The sequence below is a fragment of the Giraffa tippelskirchi genome, chromosome 11 (assembly GCF_054371585.1).
Source record: "Giraffa tippelskirchi isolate mGirTip1 chromosome 11, T2T-mGirTip1v1.2.pri, whole genome shotgun sequence".
NCBI lineage: Eukaryota > Metazoa > Chordata > Mammalia > Artiodactyla > Giraffidae > Giraffa > Giraffa tippelskirchi.
The window spans coordinates 109,993,250-110,013,193 of NC_137285.1; the positions used below are offsets into that span (position 1 = coordinate 109,993,250).

The 19,944-nt window shown below is 35.6% G+C and overlaps 1 protein-coding gene across 2 annotated transcripts in view; it reads left to right on the forward strand.

Moving 5' to 3' along the window:
* Window positions 1-19,944, forward strand: part of PIK3C2A (phosphatidylinositol-4-phosphate 3-kinase catalytic subunit type 2 alpha) — a 110,071-nt gene that overhangs the window by 49,585 nt on the left and 40,542 nt on the right. For both annotated transcript variants that reach the window (XM_081541482.1, XM_081541483.1), the window contains exons 4-11: window positions 4,976-5,133; window positions 6,589-6,709; window positions 7,338-7,449; window positions 8,641-8,720; window positions 8,853-8,916; window positions 17,019-17,162; window positions 18,511-18,559; window positions 18,640-18,850. In XM_081541482.1, coding sequence (XP_081397608.1) covers window positions 4,976-5,133; window positions 6,589-6,709; window positions 7,338-7,449; window positions 8,641-8,720; window positions 8,853-8,916; window positions 17,019-17,162; window positions 18,511-18,559; window positions 18,640-18,850 — 939 coding nt within the window. The remainder of the gene's footprint in view (window positions 1-4,975; window positions 5,134-6,588; window positions 6,710-7,337; window positions 7,450-8,640; window positions 8,721-8,852; window positions 8,917-17,018; window positions 17,163-18,510; window positions 18,560-18,639; window positions 18,851-19,944) is intronic.

Consider the following 19,944-nt stretch of genomic DNA (forward strand, 5'->3'; position numbering starts at 1 on the left):
TTATTAATATTAAACTAGACTTTCTAGACTATTGGTAATGTTTGATTACAGTTCTATCTTTCCTATGTATCACTTTCTAACCAGCATTCTTTTTTCTTCAGAATACCTTAAGGGAAAAAGAAGAATATCAATAGAGCCACTGTTCTTTCCTGTGCAAAGGTTACTCTTAACTGGATTTTTAAAACTCACATTTTTCAGTAGACATTTAAAATAGACATTTAGGTGACTCAGAATGCAAATTGCATGTATCAGAAATTACCTATGCCTTTATGCCACATATGCATACCATTATGTGTAGGTGGTTAAGAATTTGGAAATAATCTTTTAATGGTTTGAAATTAATCTAATAAATGTTCATCCAGTTCCTTTAATTTTCTCTCCACACAAGCCCTATTAGACTGTGTTGCGTGACTATTGTATTTAAGTTTTGCACATTGAGAAATTAGGCTTTCTGTGATCTGCTGTTTTTTTCTGCATTTGAATCTTGTTGTTATTTACACAAACTCTGCCACTAAGCTACGATGATCTTTTTTATTTACATGCATATGCACGCACACACACACAAATGGCTTATGTAATATTAAAACCTCAGATGAATTAGAGAGAATGTTATTTCTGTTAGTTAGAGTGGGATTGTAACAAATATTTCACAGAAGTAAGAGGCAGGGGTGTTTTGAAGCCATATTCTAGAAAATTCGCTGTTCCCCTCTTGACCTTGGAGATTGGACTCTGATATCACTTGAAGAAATTAATGGCGCTTTCTATTTTTTCCAATATGCAGATTTTGAAAACAAGTATTTATACTCTTAGTCAACTCTTTATTTTTTTGAAATCTCCTAAAATGATTATTTTAATTCAGCTATGATATTAGTGTAAGATTGTCATTATGGTATTTGCTTATAGTTAAGCCTACTATAATAGAATTTAGTGCCAGTTCTAGCCCTTGTTTTTTTGCTCCTGTGAAATTAGGGAGTTGAACTAGTGATCTCAAGGGTAGCTTTCAGTTTAAAGTTCTGTAAAATACTTTGATTCAGGATATTGCATTTTTTAAATTTTTATTTCTTGTTTTCTTGACTTTCACACTCATCATAATTGACAGAGCTTGCTGTATCTACTAGTTACTTAGGTTTCCAGAGAAAGTACTGAGAGGAATGTTAGATACCAGTGGAAATTTTTGCTGCTTCATTTCTGGTCTTCCAGGATAAGATGAGTACTACACTTTACACTTGTCGTTCTGAGTAGCCTTTAGTTTCCTTTCTTCATTTATGGTTCCTGTCTGATATTTATAATCTAAAAAGTGTCTTGAACCCAAGGAATCAAGGACTTCACCTCTGCATTTAGTTTATGTTATTCTAAATAATGCTGACTCAACTTTCTTATAAAGTAATATCAATTCAATTGAAAACCCTCACTTTTATATTTACCTTTCAAAACCCTCATTTTTATGTCTTCTGTCTTTCTGATTTGGCTCTGTCTATATGTAACCTTAACTTGATAGCACACAGTATGAAATAAACCATAAAGGATTTTGGTATTTGCATAGAGATAATTAATTTCCTGAGCTATAGAGCCACATTAAGCAAACAAAGCCGTTGCTTTGGTTATGATAGGGAAATGGACCCTGAATATTCATTGGAAGTTCAGTTCAGTCTCTCAGTCGTGTCCGACTCTTTGCGACCCCATGAATTGCAGCACGCCAGGCCTCTCTGTCCATCACCAACTCCCGGAGTCTACCCAAACCCATGTCCATCGAGTCAGTGATGCCATCCAACCATCTCATCCTCTGTCGTCCCCTTCTCCTCCTTCCCCCAATCCTACCCAGCATTAGGGTCTTTTCCAATGAGTCAACTCTTCACATGAGGTGGCCAAAGTATTGGAGTTTCAGCTTCAACATCAGTCCTTCCAATGAACACCCAGAATTGATCTCCTTTAGGATTAATTGATTGGATCTCGTTGCAGTCCAAGGGACTCCAACAGCACAGTTCAAAAGCATCAATTCTGTGGCGCTCAGCTTTCTTCACCGTCCAACTCTCACATCCATACATGACCACTGGAAAAACCATAGCCTTGACTAGACGGACTTTTGTTGGAAAGTAATGTTTCTGCTTTTAAATATGCTATCTAGGTTGGCCATAACCTTCCTTCCAAGGAGTAAGCGTCTTTTAATTTCATGGCTGCAATCACCATTAGCAGTGATTTTGGAGCCCAAAAAAATAAAGTCTGCCACTGTTTCCACTGTTTCCCCATCTGTTTCCCATGAAGTGATGGGACCAGATGCCATGCTCTTAGTTTTCTGAACGTTGAGCTTTAAGCCAACTTTTTCACTCTCCTCTTTCACTTTCATCAAGAGGCTCTTTAGTTCTTCTTCACTTTTTGCCATAAGGGTGGTGTCATCTGCATATCTGAGGTTATTGATATTTCTCCTGGCAATCTTGATTCCAGCTTGTATTTCTTCCAGCCCAGCATTTCTCATGATGTACTCTGCATATAAGTTAAATAAGCAGGGTGACAATTCATTGGAAGGACTGATGTTAAAGCTCCAATACATTGACCACCTGATGCATACAGCTGCTTCATTGGAAAAGACCCTGATGCTGGGAAAGATGAGGGCAAGAGGAGAAGGGGGCAGCAGAGGATGAGATGGTCAGATGGCATCACCAGATCAATGGACATGAGTTTGAGTAAACTCCAGGAGATAGTGAAGAACAGGAAAGCCTGGTGTGCTGCAGTCCATGGGGTTGCAAAGAGTTGGACCCGACTTAGCAACTGAACAAGGGAAATGGATGCTTTAAAGAAAATGAAAGTTAGTATGAAAAAATGCTCTTTGTAGGTAATTACTTAAGAGCATCAAACTACAATGTGTGGTTTAGAGTGTTCATAAAATACTTTATCTAGTCTATTATATATAAAGTGAAAATTTACTTGACAATTATCAGTTTACTAATTGATAATTAGTAGTCGTCTTTTGTATATTTAAAAGTTCAGTTACAAACAAAAGAAACCACAGCTTGAAGCAGTCTGTTACCATCTTAGTTTTTTCTCAGTTCTTTTTTTTTTTTTAAGATTTATTTGTTTATTTCTGGGTCCTCATTGCTGCCCTTGGGCTTTCTCTAGTTTCAGGTGGGGGCTACTCTTCGTTGCGGTGCATGCGTAGACTTCTCTTTGCAGTGGCTTCTCTTGTTGTGGAGCACAGTCTCTAGGGCGTGCAGGCTTCAGGCTTCAATAGTTGGAGCTCATGGGCTGTGGAGCACAGGCTCAAAAGTTGTGGCACATGAGCTTAGTTGCTCTGAGGCATGTGGGATCTTCCCAGATCAGGGGTTAAACCCATGTCTTCTGCATTAGCAGGTGGATTCTTTACCTTTGAGCCACCAGGAAAGCCCTAAGTGCAACTTTTATCACTATAATTTTTGTTCAGTAAATTCTTGTTTTCTGAGTTATCAGGAATTTCTGATTTTTCTTTTATCATCCTTAATGATTTCTGAAAATTGAAGACTTCCTTGGATATAAAGTTGTTTTTTTTTTTTTAACCATTTCTTATATTAGTTAGCTATGGATTTGCTGTGAGTATCTTATTTCATATTGTAGGAAATGAGAATACCAAATATGTGAGAAAAAATAAAAATCTTAGGCTGGATCCATTGAAGGTTTAGTCGTGTTGCAGGGGCACGTGTTGCTTGACAACAAGCAAGTATTTGAAGATAATGTGTCCACATCTAAAGATACATTTCCAATATCAATTTAAGTTTATTACTTTATGTTACCTTTTTTTTTCAATTATGTTTCTTTTTAATATTGGATCCTTTGTAACACTTAAGATCACAGTGCAGAAACCAGATTTATTCATTCACTCATTCATTCATTCAACAAGATTTTTATAGCACTGACCATGTACTAGACACTATTCTGAATGTCCTTAAAAACTAAATTTACATAATTCTCACAACAAACCCATGAAGTTAGTAATAGTATTATCCCCAGTTTATAGAAGAAGAAATTGAAGTAACAAGGTGATTTGTATCTTAAGATTATACAGCTAGTAAGTAGTAAAATCAGGATTTCAAGTTGAGTAGACTGACTCTAGAAGCTGTGCATGAATACTTAAACTTGTTGCCTCTTCAGAACCTTTCTTATTGTCAACTCAGACTATTTGATTCTGTTCCAATCACTTGATTATTTTAATCTCTACATGGAAGTGAATAGATAAAACTTACAGCATTCATTCCATTTACAGCCCTATGAAAAGAAGATGTGAGGATTGGAACTTGTCCTCTAACTTCCAGAAGAAAGTCAGTTAAAGGAAGTCCACAAGTTTAAAGAGGCATCAAATCCTCCTTTGTCTTCAGATAATAGAAGGGCTATCTGGAGATGAGCTGTACACCTGGCTCATATATTTAAGCTATTTTGCTACTGTGAATACCAAGAATACTTCACAGACAATTTTTTGCCATTCCCTAAGTTTTAGTTTTATTCACTTTGAGGGAATAAAGCCCTCATAGCACGGTAAAAACCCATTGCCTATGTTTTTCTATCATGCTAAACAACCAAAATCAATATGTAAGAGAGAGGATGTCAGAAGAAAAGATTTTTAAAAGACAACAAACTTTCTACCCTTCTGGCAATTATAGTTTAGGGCTATCACCTATATCATGGTTCATTAAAAATGTATCATTTTGTGAAATTACACTGCTTAACAAAAAATCAGAAGCAGAGAAACTCATTTAATGTTGTGTATCCAGTGTGTGCTTGGTTAATGTTGATAGCATTATCAAAGCTATCCTGGAAGTACTTAATCTCTTTTCTTGGATTCCTTTCATTTAAAAGGCAGACAGGGGTCCATTCATTGCATTTCTCCTGAGCTGCTCTAGAATTAGACAAAAATATGGAACTGAATGGCTGTAGGCATGCAAAGTATTATTCAGGGCTCTCAAATGCAGCTTTCAAAAGAGAATTTAATTTCTTTTTTTTTTGTGGCTAGATTGAAGACCAACTTTCCATATACCAATCACTGCACCAATCGAGGCTATTTGTTAAGTCCAGTCACAATGCAAAGAAACATTTGTGGAGAAAATGCTAGCGTGAAGGTCTCCATTGAAATTGAAGGATTTCAGCTACCAGTTACCTTTACATGTGATGGTAGGTTCTTAGTTCCCGAACCATCTTGTTTGCTCTGATTAGGAATAAAATGTTTAATATGTTAATGTTATTCTGTTAATAAAGTGAGTCTTTTATCATTAGGTTTTTTTTTTTTAATGTGTGTGTTGTGTGTGTGTGTGGTAAAATACTTAATATGCATTAGTTATCCTTTTCCAGAAATTGGCATTCATATGGATAGTTTTTTGGTATGGATTAGTGAGAAAGTTTACCTTTATAACTACATATTTCTTTGAAAAGTGTTGAGTATCTTGGTTAATCAGTGGCTCTTGGCCAAAACCTGAAAGCATTAGCTAGAAAGGCTAATTATGTTCTTATTCCTTATATTCTAAAAGAAGACATTCTTTTTAAACATCCCTTAAATTTTGATTTAGGGAATCATTAAAGTATTCGGTAAGAATTAGTACTAAAATTGAAGGAAATAATGGTCCATAACTTCTTGATTGAAATAAGCATCAATAAGCCTTGAGAGTAAGTGTTTTAATTTGTATCTAAGTTTTACTTGATGTATCAAGATTTGATTCATTTTAAAAATGTATCAAATGCCTATTATTTGGCTCTATAAATGTGCACATTTATAATGTACATTTCTGTTTAAAAAATGTAACCATATTATGGTAGAAGTGCTTTGTGTGTTTAAATGATAACTGTTATGATATATATATAAATGTATTCAGAAATGTAGCTATTGTATTAAATATTTTATGGCCTTTTTTGTCAAGCTATTAATTTTTGTGAATTTTGAATATAGTCATTGTCTTCTAAAATAAGAGCTCTTAAGTACAGAAATAGGTTACTTTAGTTGTAATGGTTTGTAATCTTGGTATCCAGCAATTGCCAAGTATGGTAATTAAATAATACATCCTACTTGCTATATTTTTATTCTTTATTGGAAAATTTACCAGGCAAATGTCAGCTGTTTAAAATGGTGATTCTTTTTCCTTACAATTTGGTTTAAATAATTGCATGCTAGATACTGCTAAATGTTATCCTCTTCGGAGGAGTCTGTAAAACAGAGGTGGCTTTCTTAGCTTATATCTGCCCTGTCTAATGAGCACTAGCCACATGTTGGATTACTTGAAATATGGCTAATATAGATTGAGACGTTCTCTAAGTGTAAAATGCACACTGGATTTCAAAGACTTAGTTTGAAAAGAGAATGTAAGATATCCTATTAGTAAATTTTAAATACCAGTTGCTATATATTGAAATGATATTTTAAATATATTAGTTTAAATAAAACATATTATTGAAATTAGCTTCATCTGTTTCTTTTTACTTTCTTCAATGTGACTACTAGAAAATTTTAAATTATATATGTGACCTGCATTATATTTCTCTTATATAGTGCTGTTTTAGACTATGAGAAACAGTCTGAATAGGTATATACTTAGAATTAAATGAGTAAAATGAAAATAATGACTAACTCTTTTACAGTGAGTTCTACTGTAGAAATCATTATAATGCAAGCCCTTTGTTGGGTACATGATGACTTGAATCAAGTAGATGTTGGCAGCTATGTTCTGAAAGTTTGTGGTCAAGAGGAAGTGCTACAGAAGTAAGTTTTTTCATTTAATTACTGAGCAACATTTTTGGAAATTTCATTTTAATGGGTTAGATTAAAAAAATTTCAAGTTAAATTTATAATCTAAAAGCACATTGGGTTCCAGTGAATTGATTTATTGGGTCAATTAACTTATATTGAGATATGCATTATCTAATACAGGATCTTGCCCTTAAGAAGCTGATAGTCTTAGATGGGAAGAATGGTGGGTAATTGGTTGACAGATGAATTTAATATTTTTTCTTTCTGCAGAGAGGCAATAGTTACTTCATTATGAGCTCCATTTTCCTTTTGTGGCATATAGTATTTCTTTAGCCACAGTGTTTCACTGTGATTTCCTTTTAGTTGCCTGAAAATATCATTATATGAATCTTTTTCTGAACCTACCAGAAATTCTCTGTCCCTGTTTTTTTCCCTTCTTTGTCTTCATCTTCTTTCTTCTTTGCTTTAACTCTTCTCACGTAGACTTATTCCTCTATTTAAATGCTCATATTTGGTTTAAAAATCTATATTTTGTCATCTTCTTCAATTTCTGATGTGTATACAATTTATATTTACTCTCCATCTATTATTTCTAATTTGAGGAGAATAATGTTGATGAATAACAAATATATTTTAACAGTAATCATTGTCTTGGAAGTCATGAACATATTCAAAACTGTCGAAAATGGGACATAGAGATTAAACTACAACTTTTGACCTTCAGCGCAATGTGTCAAAATCTGGCCCGAACAGTAAGTGTGTACCCTATACTGAATTGCATTTGGTTGAATCTGAATAACTTTGTTAATCAGCCAGTTTGCAGTTTGTACCTTCTTTAAGAGATTTGGGTTTGACTACAAGTGAGGAACTCTGTCTACTTCCTATGAAAGTCTTTTTAGCAGATGGGGGGAAACTTTCAATCATGGAGGTTTTGGTAGCATAATACTTAGAGCTGGAGGCACGTATGAAAATCAAAGTGGAAGAATTATAACAGTTTGAACTGTAATAGTTTTACACAAGTTACACAATGAAAACAGCAGTATCAGTCAAGGAGAACTGAGGAAGAAAGATTTTGAATGCTAAATATGGTTTGGGGGAGAAAAAGATACATATTGACATTTGCACCAAACTGAGGAAAATATATTGCTTTTCACCACATGAAAACTAATTCTCTGTTCTAAAAGTATAGTTTGACCTTTATTTTGAGGTCAAAGCAAAATAGAATATAAGAATTTAGGCCATTTTATTTCTTGATGAATTTTAATATGTAAAGAGAGATAATCTTTCTTCATTTGGTAGAATTTGGAGAAGAAAAATATCTGTCATTTCTGCTTTCTCTTTTCTTTATTTTCCTCAGTTTTGCTCCTATGTTAGGTAGAGTTTATTTCACTTGAGTGAAAACTGTTTCACAAAATTCAGTACATTTTATCATATCATTAGTAACTTCTCTGTTCAATTTCCTAAGGAGCAATGTTCTTGAGTATTTTGCATAGTAAGGGTTATGGTTGAAAAGACCAGAACCTCACTTATTGAGGGTGAGGTAGAAGGAAATTTGATTATCATTAGAAAATAAAATACAGAAATTCAGATGATCTCTTCTCGTCTGGTTCCCACCTCACTTTCATTTGGCTGTCAGCCATTTTTAAAAGTGTTTTTAGCTCTCCATTCTCTCTCTATAGAACAGAAGTGGTTTTCCTTTGAAAAATATTTATATATCAGAAACTAGACTTCAAAGTATTTATGTTTTTTCCATTTAAAAAACAGGTTTTTTAGAAGACTGTCACTTTTCTGAGTCAATTATAAATATTTAAAGCCTCAGTTCTGAAAAATCACTTTCTTTTCAAGAGTTTATCATATGCTTAACCCTGTTTAACTTGGCAATAGAAAGACTAACTAATGGATTTCATTATTTGATAAATGTTTGTCTGTATGTGTTTATTTAGGTGGAAGATGATGAAACACCTGTGGATTTAAACAAACACCTGCATCAAATAGAAAAACCTTATAAAGAAGTCATGATGAGGTGTGGCATCTAAAACATTAATTTCAGATTTTCAAACTTTACTTTTGGATGTGAATGCATTTATTTTGGTGAATAAAACAATCATTCTTGTATATGGTATCTTTCAGCCACAATAACTATTCTTCATTTTAGACATCCTGTTGAAGAACTTTTAGATTTGTATCACAATCAAGTGGAGCTGGCTCTTCAAATTGAAGTAAGTCCTAATTCATATTTTGGCATGATAGTTTAAAGATTCTTTTCTCTGTATTCTCTTAAATACTAATGTTGAGATTGGATTAAATATTTTAGAAGGACTATTTAAACTATATTCTTGGTGTTGCTATTTGAGAACTTGTTTTCTGATCCAACATATTAACAGAAATTTAGTGCTTGGGTTACTTTAGCTTTATTGCTAAGAGGAACCTTCAGATCAATTCAAAACACATTTATTGAATGCTTGCTAGATGCTGGGGTTATGAAAATGAATGACCTGATCCCCACCTACCAGGAACTTAAACAGAGACTTAAATAGAATTTCAATATAGTAAATTTAGAATAGGGGTATGCATTGAGGCTTTTTGAGAGATCAAACAAAGGCATTTCTCCAGTCAACTTGAGAATTCAAGGAAGAGACCTCTAAGAAGGGATGTTGCTAAGTCTTAAATGGTGTGAGTTAGCTAGAAGATAGTTGGAAAGGGCATGTGAACAAAAGTATATAGGTGTGATACATATGGGGAAGTATAACCACTTATCTAATACAGAATGTGAAGTGAAGATTAAAAGATGATATTGGAGATAGGCCAGTATAAATTACCACCCTGTAATCCATATTATGTTTTACTTTATTCTCCAGATCAGGGGGCCATGTACAGTCAACTTCCAATTCTTGTAAATAAAAATTTGGCGGGGGCACAGCCACATCCATTTGTTTACATGTTTTCTATGACTGCATCTGTGCTCTAATACTAAAGTTGAGTAGTTGGGACAGAGACCATATGTCCTACAAAGCCTAAACAAGTTACTATTTTCATTTTATAGGAAATGTTTGCTAGCCCCTTTTGTAATCATTTAAGGTGCTATTTAAGGTGTTTTAAGCTGAGGGTAGGAAGTGGAGTGGGGTAGAGTGGTTGACTTGTTTAATCTTGAACTTGGAAGTCCCTCTGCATAAATGAGGTTAAATTTAGGGTTGCCAGGATTGATCCCAGGGAGACCACTTAGGCAAGACTTTTTACAGTGGTCTAGGTAAAAGACAGGCTTCCCTGGTGGCTCAATGGTAAAGAGTCCACCTGCCAATGTAGGAGATGTGGATTCAGTCCCTGGGTCAGGAAGATCCCCTGGAGAAGGAAATGGCAACCCACTCTAGTATTCTTGCCTGAGACATCCTATGGACAGAGGAGCCTGGTGGGCTATAGTCCGTGGGGTCACAAAAGAGTCGGACATGACTTAGCGACTAAACAACAACAGTTGTTGTTGTTACAATATGTATGGTGACAGTAAAGAGAAGGGACTGATTAACGATATTAAGGAGATAAAATTGGTTAGATTTTGATAGATAATGAGATATAAATGAAGAAGAAATAGTGTAGGATGACTTCCAGATTTCTAGCTACTAGTATATATTTTTTATCAGTATATAATTACATCAATTTATTTAATAGATATTTACTGAATTCTCTCTCAAGTCACTGTTGTAGGTGTTGAGCGTGTAACAGTGGACAAAAGAAACTAATCCTTGCCCTTTAGAGAATTTACATTCTAGTTAGAGGAAACAGAAGTTTAATAATAAACTGGCAAGGTATATATCAGGTGGTAAGTGCTATTGGAGAAAAATAAAGCGGGAGGGTAATGTCGCAGTTTCAAATAAGATAATCAGAGAAGGGTTCATTGAGAAAATGAATTTGAGTAAATTACTGGAGAGGAAGAAGCTACCTGGTTATCTGGGGAAAGGGTATGCCTGGTATGCAGAAGATCTGCCAGGCTAGACTATAATGAGGAGAGGGGCAAGAGTAGAAACAAATCAATGAGGACAGAGAATGATGGCTTAGACCAGAGTGATAGTAAAAGTGATGAAAAGTTAATGCTAGGAAGATTTACCAATAGATTGGATGTGGAACATGTGAGAGAGAGATGCGTAACTTCAGTATTTTTTACCTGGGCACATTGGAAGTTTGGAGTTGCCTTTAGTGAGAGGTAGAAAACTGAGAGAGAAGGTTTATGGGGAAGATCTGAACTCAGTTTAGACACTGTGTTTGAGATGACTGTTATTCATCCAAATAGTGATATTGAGTAGATAGATGGATATGAATCTGGAATTTAATGTAGGAGATCCAGGCTGGGGATAATAAACTGGAGAATCATCAGAATATAATATTTTGCAGCCCTAAAACTGGATGAGATCACCAAGAAAACCATTGCAGGTAGAGCAAAAAAAGTTTAAGGACAGAGCCATGGGTGTATCTTCCATCTTAGAAGAAAACAAAAAGCCCACATTCCTCTGTAGCAGCCACCCAATTTAGCAAACCTCTTGAAAGTTAATCTGTTTTTTCTCCTCACACTTCCTCTCTTCTCATTTTCTTGTATACCTACTCCAGTCAAGCCTTCATTCTCAACAGTTCTCTGAAACTGCTCAAGATCATCAAGGACTTAAACGGTCATGGTTCCAGTAGTAAGTTCTTAGTCTTTCTTTTTCTCTACTTTTCTATAGTAGAGTTGATTGTTTCTTCCTTCTTGAAATACTCATATGGCTTCTGGGATATCACATTCTTGGATCTCCTACTTCCAGTGTCTGCTCTGTTTTCACTCATACTTGTGGCTTTAGAGCTCTGTGTGATCTCCTTATCTCCCTGACCTCTAAACATTAGAATGCCTGGGGCGCTTAGTTCTAGGACCTCTTTTCTTCTCTCTGTATTCCCACTGTAGGTGATCTTTTTAAATCTCGTCTCTAAACACCCTAGGGGCCCTAGAATCCACCTAGAATGCAGGAGACCTGGGTTTGATCCCTGGGTTGAGCGGATCCCTTGAAGGAAGGACTGACAACCCACTCTAGTATTCTTGACTGGAGAATCCCATGGACAGAGGAGCCTGGCAGACTACAGTCCATGGGGTCTGAAAGAGTCAGACACGACTGAGCAACTAACACTTAAATACCCTACCTATGTTGATCATCACTTCAGATTCAGATGTCTGATACTTGATTTTTTATATAAATGTCTAACATGTCAAATTTAAGATGTATAAAACTGTGTTTTTATGCTACCCTTCATATCTATTTGTCAGTCTTCCCCTTATTAATAAAATGGCAACTCTGTCCTTCCATTTGCTCAGGCCAAACTTTGGAGTCATTTTTGATTTCTCAAGAAAATGATATTTCACATCTCACATGCAGTTCCATTTCTGTCAACTGTACCTCAGAAATACATTCAGAATGTGACAACTCTCTGCTACCAGAGCTACACTCCTAGTCAACTACAAGAGTTAACAGCAGTTGCCTACTGGTCTTCCAGCTTCTATCTGTCCTTCTATAGCCTGTCTTCAATAGGCAATCAAAATTATATTTTAGAAACAAATCACTAAATGCAGTGTGGTATCTTGGATTGTATCATGGAAGAGAAAAAATACATTTGGAAAAACTGGTAAAATCTGAGTAAAGTCTGCAGTTTAGGTAATACTAATGTAGTCAGTGTTAATGTCTTAGTTTTGACAAATTTAACATGGTTATATAAGAAGTTACTTAACCAGTTTCCTTTAATGTTGAATGAGAACTCTCTCTACTATTCTTATAAATCTAACATTGTTCCAAAATAGAAAAATTATTTTTAAAAATGAATATAAGCACAGAAAGCAAATGTAAAATGAGAGAAAATCAAAGCCAAAAAATGGTTGTTTGAAAAGATTAATCAAATTTATAAACCCTTAAGAATATTAAATCATGCCACTATTTTGTTTAATATCCTGTTTACCATCTCAGTGAAATTTGAATCCTTAATTATGACTTCAAAACACTACATATTCTGACCTCTTTGATGGCTTCCTACCCCTTTCTTTAAATGTGTGTGATTTTTTTTTTCTTTTTCTTTTTTAAACTGGAGTGGGGTTGCCATTTCCTCCTCCAGGGGATCTTCCCAACCCAGGGATCAAACCTGCACCACCTGGAATACCCTAAATAATGTTTTTTAAAAAATATATTTTATTTATTTGGCTGCACCAGATCTTAGTTGCAGCATATTGCATGTTTTTTAGTTAAGGCAGGCAGGATATAGTTCCTTTGCAGGAAGTCAACCTAGACCCCCTGCATCCCTGCATTGGAGCATGATGTCTTAGCCACTGGACCACCAGGAAGGTCCCTTCTATCCCTTTTCTTCCTTTGTTCTAATTGACCTGCAGGTATGCTTTCCAACTGGGACCCTTGTACTTGTTCCTTCTCTTTTTAATGCTCTTTCTTCAGATACTTGGGTAATTTACTCTTTCAGTTCCTTAGGGTCTGTGCTCTAATGTCTTATCAGAGAGCTCTTCACTGACCATCTAATTGGAAATAGCGACTATCATATCTGTTCCCCATATTTTGTATAGCTTTATTGAGATACAATTTATGGATCATAAAATTTATCCATTTAATGTGTACATTTCAATGATTATTTTAGCAAATGAATAGAGTTGTATAATTGTCACTACAGTGGAGTTTTAGAACATAAGTTTCCATGTGCTACTTTCTACTCATTCTCCCATTCCCATCCTCAGCCCCAGACAACTACTAATCTGGTTCCTATCTCAATAGGTTTGCCTTTAATGGAGATTTCCTGTAAATGGAATCATACCCTGTGTAATCCTTTATATCTGATTTCTTTTACATATCATAGTGTTTTTTTTAAATTGGAGGATAATTGCTTTATAATGTGTTAGTTTCTGCTGTACAACAATGTGAATCAGCTGAAAGTATACATATATCCTCTCCCTCATGAGCCTCCTTCCCCCTTCCATCCTACCCATATAAGTCATCACGGAGCACAGAGCCAAACTCCCTGTGTTATACAGCAGCTTCCCACTGGCTAGCTGTTTTGTATATACCATTGTGTCTTAAGCTCTGTTCGTGTAGTGTGTATCCATTGTTTTGTTTTGTTTTATTGCTGAATCCTTCTGTTGTTTGGATATACCATGTTTTATTTATCTAGTCACCCAGTAACTGACAATTTTGATTGTACTTTTTGCTTTATTTTTTAAAACTGTTTATTTAATTTTTGGTTACTTTGCTTGGGCTTTCTCTAGTTGTGGTGAGCGGGGCTACTCTCTAGTTCTGGTGCTTGGGCTTCTCATCACAGTGGCTTCTCTTGTTCTGGGGTACAGGATCTAGGCACATGGGCTTCAGTAGCTGTGGCACACTGGCTTAGTTGCTCTGCGGCATATGGAATCTTCCAGGACCAGGGATTGAACTCGTGTCCCCTGTATTGACAGGCAGATTCTTATCCACTGTACTACCAGGGAAGTCCCTATTTGCAGTTTTTGATTATTATGAATAATGCTGCTATAAACATTCATGTGTAAGTCTGTGTAGATGTATGTCCTAATTTCTCTTTAGGCAGGTTTATCGGAGAGATCAGGAAGTTGCAAAAGTTTTTATTCCTCCTGGTCTTAGTTTTCTAGGGATAAGATGTTAATTTATTTCACTAAAATGAAGCTAGATGTTTTGAGGTAAGGAATAATGGTTTGGCTTCATACTCCAAGGGAAATAGGAAATAGAGCTGACCAAGGGCTTGTAAAAGGAATGTTAAGTGGTGTGCAGATGCCTGCTGAAATCTGAGATGATTGGATCTTTAGGATTGAGAGCTACTCTGTAGATATACATGCTGCCTGGTAGAAGAAGTAGAGAAGTCTCTGAACTCGGAGAATAGATTTGGTCAGAATGAAAGTATGTGGACTGGAAGCAAAGGAAATTGTGATCCGAATATGATATTGTTGTTAAGATTCTGATAGGGCCCGCAGTTTGGGGGTTGAAAATGTTGTGAATTTGCCACATGGACAGTTAACTGAGGCTTCTTTTAGGGCATAGGATAGAAAGTCAGATAAATGTCCACAGCAAAAATAAGGCAGGTAGTAGAGGAAATAACCACACGCCAGTAGCAAGGCACATCAGTCAGTCAGGGGCCAAGTCAGGCAACAGAAACTATAGTAGATTTTTGAACAGGGAAGCTTAAAGACTTGTTAATTAGTAAAGGGTAGTTAATTACTATAAGGGATAAAAGAGGGCTAAAGCAGGAGTTGGCATATTAATGCCAAATCTGGCCAGTAACCCAGTTTTGTAAATAAAATTTTATTGGAACACAGCCATGCTCATTAATTTATGTATTAGAAAGTGAAAGTGAAGTCGCTCAGTCGTGTCTGACTCTCTGTGACCCCATGGACTGTAGCCTACCAGGCTCCTCCATCCATGGGATTTTCCAGGCAAGAATACTGGAGTGGGTTGCCATTTCCTTCTCCAGGAGATCTTCCCGACCCAGGGATTGAACCCAGGTCTCCCACATTGTAGGCAGACGCTTTACCGTCTGAGCCACCAGGGCCTTAATTTATATATTAGCTATGTCTGTTTTCATGCAGCGTGGAATTGTGACAGACTGTTTGGCCTACAAAACCTAAAACATTTGCTCTCAGGTCTTAAAACAGTGCCAGCCTTGCTCTAAGAGGTCCAGAAGTAACAGGTGCCAGGTGCAAAGAAGCAGTCATCAAGTACAGGTTGAGGAACAGTGGATAGTGAAGGAACTTTGAGGATTTATGATACAGCCTCTCCCCCAACCCCAGGCTGAAATTCAGACTCTTTGAAGTGAGAATGGCTCTGTTGCCTATGGCAAAGAAACTTAATAGTGCTGTCAGATGGGAAGAGCATGGCCTGAGGGTGCAGCTGGAGCTGATCTTTGAGGACCACTGGGCTTCCATATTGAATTTTAAAACAGAGGACTGGAACCCTGATGAAAATATCTCCCTGCTGCTCTTGCCTTTGAGTGTCCTTTCACTGCCCTCTAGTCACAACACCTAACATTGTGCTAGCTGGCAAGGAGGATTGTTTATAAGGTCTAATTCTAGAATTACAAAGTAGAACAAAAGGTGGATTTGGAATTGGCACACAATAAATTGATAACTGCCACATAAAAATGATGGAGGATAGTATAGGAGAATGACATGAGCCTCAGAGGTTTTTGCATGAAAGTGGAAGAATAAAAGAAAGCAGAAACACAAGTAAGCAAAAATGGAAGCCTTCAGGATCTGAGGACTGCAAGGTAATTAATTAGGTGTTTGAGAAAATGAGGTGGTTTCATTTAAGCATGCACACAAAGACAACATTTGGTGTAGCCAAACCTCCAAGGTGGAAAATTTTAAATTTTTAAGGGATTGTACAGTGCTGAGTTTCAGTCCTTTCTAGTAGTACTTGTCATTTAAGTTTGGCATAAATATTTTATGAATTAATTCATTATGTAAAAATGTTTCTTAATGAGATGTACTTTAAAACAGTGATGGGGTGGTGGAGAAGGATTTTTAAATTAGCCTCATCAGGTAAATTATTTTATAATGTATTTGAATGTGTATAATAGTACTTTTGATTCATGTTAAAATGGACTGTGGTTGAATAGTAAGGAAAGATTGTGCTCACAAGTGTTTTCATCAGATAAAACTTAGAAAGTGAATGTTGCATAGATATAAATATTGCTGAAAAGTTGACTCACTTTTAGTAACTGTTACCCAGTGTTATTAGTTTGTGACCAATCTCTAATGAGATTGGTCACAAATTAATTGGTCTCTGTGTGTGGGTTTTTTTTTTTTTTTGGTCTCTGGTTTTTGATACCAAAATTTTGCAGGAGAGCGAGAAGTGTTTTTAGTGTGGAAATTATTCCCAAATGAAAATTAAAAAGATGACTCAAGTTTTTTAATTATTTCAGAATTTGTTAGTAATTTATTGCTTTCGCTTCTGATTCTAATAAGAAATTAGAAGGGATTTGCATATGAATAATTGTATCAGGCAAAGTGAAAATTAACCAGGCCTGCTTTTTCCTACTTCAAAGTAAAGTATGTAATTGGCACTTCCTGACAGTTCAGTGGTTAAGACTCTGTGCTTCCACTGTAGCAGTGTGGGATCCCTGGTAGGGGACAGGGGGTGAAAACAAAGTAAATTATGTAATTGAAAAGCTATCTTGTTTCTTTTCTTTTTCATCATAAAAGAGTAAAGGATATCTGTTCTTAGACACATCTAAAATGTTTGCTTTTTCCCTCATCCCTGAAATCGATCCTTAAAATTCCACATACTTATGTTTATTTTACTTTTTATTTTTAAAGAATCAGCACAGAGCAGTAGATCAAGTAATTAAAGCTGTAAGAAAAATCTGTGGTGCTTTAGATGGTGTGGAAACTCTTGCCATTACAGAATCGGTAAAGAAGCTGAAGAGAGCAGTAAATCTTCCAAGGAGTAGAAGTGCTGAAGTGAGTATTTTTTAGTAGTTAGCATTTTATCACATGCACATATGTACATAAGTGAGCATCTGTCATTTAAACTGGGAGATTTTTGCTTCTGCTAGACAAAATGTTACCATGTTAACTCTAGCTTTTACTTTTGAGCTGATTTGGTCACTTATTTGGTAAGGTGAGGGAATTTCCAAGAGGAGATGGACTGCCTTGAAGAACTTTGTGAGAGTTGACATTGAATAAATGGATATCCAGCTGAACTTTTTGTGTGTAGAGGAGGAACTCTGGCAAAAATGAATTGGTCGAAGATTTTCAGGTAATACTGCCTTTGAAGGAGCTGGAGTAATAGCTGAGTAATAGCTAACGTTTCTCCCTCTGGATGAAAATGTCCATGGTTGTCAATGGGGAAGTTCTGCTTTGGAGTAAACCTCCTTCCTATTGGAAAGACCCAGAAGTCTCAGTAATAGTGACTTAAATTGCCTCAGAAGCAACCAGATTAGGAGCCCTCACTTGATATCATACTGTTGCATTTAGTAAAAGTGCTCCCTGTGGTATTTTCCACGGGGATTTAATTAACTGTTCAGAGGGATGTTCATAGCTCTGATTGGAAGGATGAAAGAAGGATCACAAGACATAATAAATTTAAAGAAAGGAAAAGTTATGTTGATGATATGTTCTTCAACAGATGTCTAGGAGATAGCTCAATCCATTTATTGTCTCAAAGACCCTATCTGTATGGTATACAGAAATTTGAGTCTCTGTGTTTTGTTAGTTTGTTCTTATTATGTGCTTGTTTTTTAGAAATTAAAAAACATCTGAAATCATTTGGAGGTGATAAAATACCATGGTCCTAATGCTGTTTGAGGCTTCTATTCATTATATTCACTTGCTGGATAAAGGAGCAGAGTAGGAGACAAACTCAGTTCAAATAATTATATAAGAGCTTTTTGAGACACTAAATGGTAATAAGTAGATTTGTAGTTTCTTTAAGGATATACTTATGCTAATCGTAGAGCAAGTAATGGAAAATAAAATACTATATTAATATGTTTACCACATTTGAGTTTCAAATATTAATTACCAAAAAATGGTTTGATGAGGCAGATTTTTCTGAGTTTATTTTTCAGTACTTTTCAATTATTGCATGATTTTCTTGATATTAAAAATATCTTTTTATTTGATTTGGGATATTCACTTTCTTTTTGCATTCTTTTTTATTGTTTTATTAATTCTTCAGACACTTGGGAAGTTTCTCCTGTGAAGAATTTCTTTGATATAGAGTTTAATAAGTGTATTGAAATTAAAAGTAAACATTTTATATTCCATCATGGGTGATTTTCTGACTAATTTGTATGTGTGTAAGCAGGTGACTTCACTGTCTGGAGGAGGAGACACTAACAGGAGTTCAAGTAGGGGTATGTATTTAAGTTCCTTAAATTTTAGGAGTAATTGTTGCTTTTTCAGAGAATTATATTAACAATTTCTTTAAATCTAGGCTCACTGAATCCTGAAAATCCTGTTCAAGTAAGCATGGATCAGTTAACTGCAGCAATTTATGATCTTCTCAGACTCCATGCAAATTCTGGTAGAGGTTCTGTAGATTGTGCCCAAAGTAACAGGAAAATTAAGGAAGCATGGACTACAACGGAACAGCTCCAATTTACAATTTTTGCTGCACATGGTATTTCAAGTAACTGGGTATCAAAGTAAGTAGCTATTTAGAAGAAGATATGTACAACTTTACCTGGAGGCTAATATAATCTTGTAAAACATCAGCATCCACTGTTACCTTGGTCTTTAAATGGATACTTGATCCACCAAATACCTTTGTGTTTTTCCTAAGAATTACAGAGATGTTGATGCTGTTAGTAAATATTAGTATCACTCCCACTACATGCAGAAAAAGCAGGAAAATATGTTTAAACTAACAAGGGCAAATGTTAATAAATTAGTTAATTTATGACTGCTGTTTCTGCCTTGCCTTTAGAACCAGGGTAGTGGGACTAGACTTTTTTAGCACATTTATTTTTCCTCTTTGGTAGGTTTTACAGTTTACTCTTGTTAGACTTTGAAGTCTACAAGGGCATATTTCTTTTGTTGAATTTTTAATATGGGTTTTTCTTTTTTTATTTTTTTTGTCAATACCATAAAGTTTGCCACCTTCAGCTTATCTGGAAATGACTAGTATAAACTGAAAAGTCCAAATTGAATATATTTAATGAAATAGTTTTGTAATAGTTTAATGCTATAAAATAAAGCCAGGTTGTTGCTGTTGCTCAGTTGCTAAGTCATGTCTGACTCTTTTCAACCGCGTGGACTGCAGCATGTTAGGCTTCCTTATCCTTCAGTATCTCCTGGAGTTTTCTCAGCTTCATGTCCGTTGAGTCAATGACACTATCTAACCATCTCATCCTCTGCCGCCCTCTCCTCCTTTTGCCTTCAGTCTTTCCCAGCATCAGGGTTTTTTCCAATGAGTCAGCTCTTCACATCAAGTGGCCGAAGTATTGGAGCTTCAGCTTCAACATCAGTCCTTGCAATGAATATTCAGGGTTAATTTCCTTTAGGATTGACTGGTTTGATCTCCTTGCTGTCCAAGGGACCCTCAAGAGTCTTCTCCAGCACCACAATTCAAAGGCATCAATTCTTCAGCACTCAGCCTTTATGGTCCAATTCTCACATCCATACATGACTACTACTGCTACTACTACCAGGCTAGTTATGAGATATCAAATGTAAATTCTGCTTTAAAATATAAACTGAACATTAGATACTATATAATATAATGACTTGAAAGTGGTAT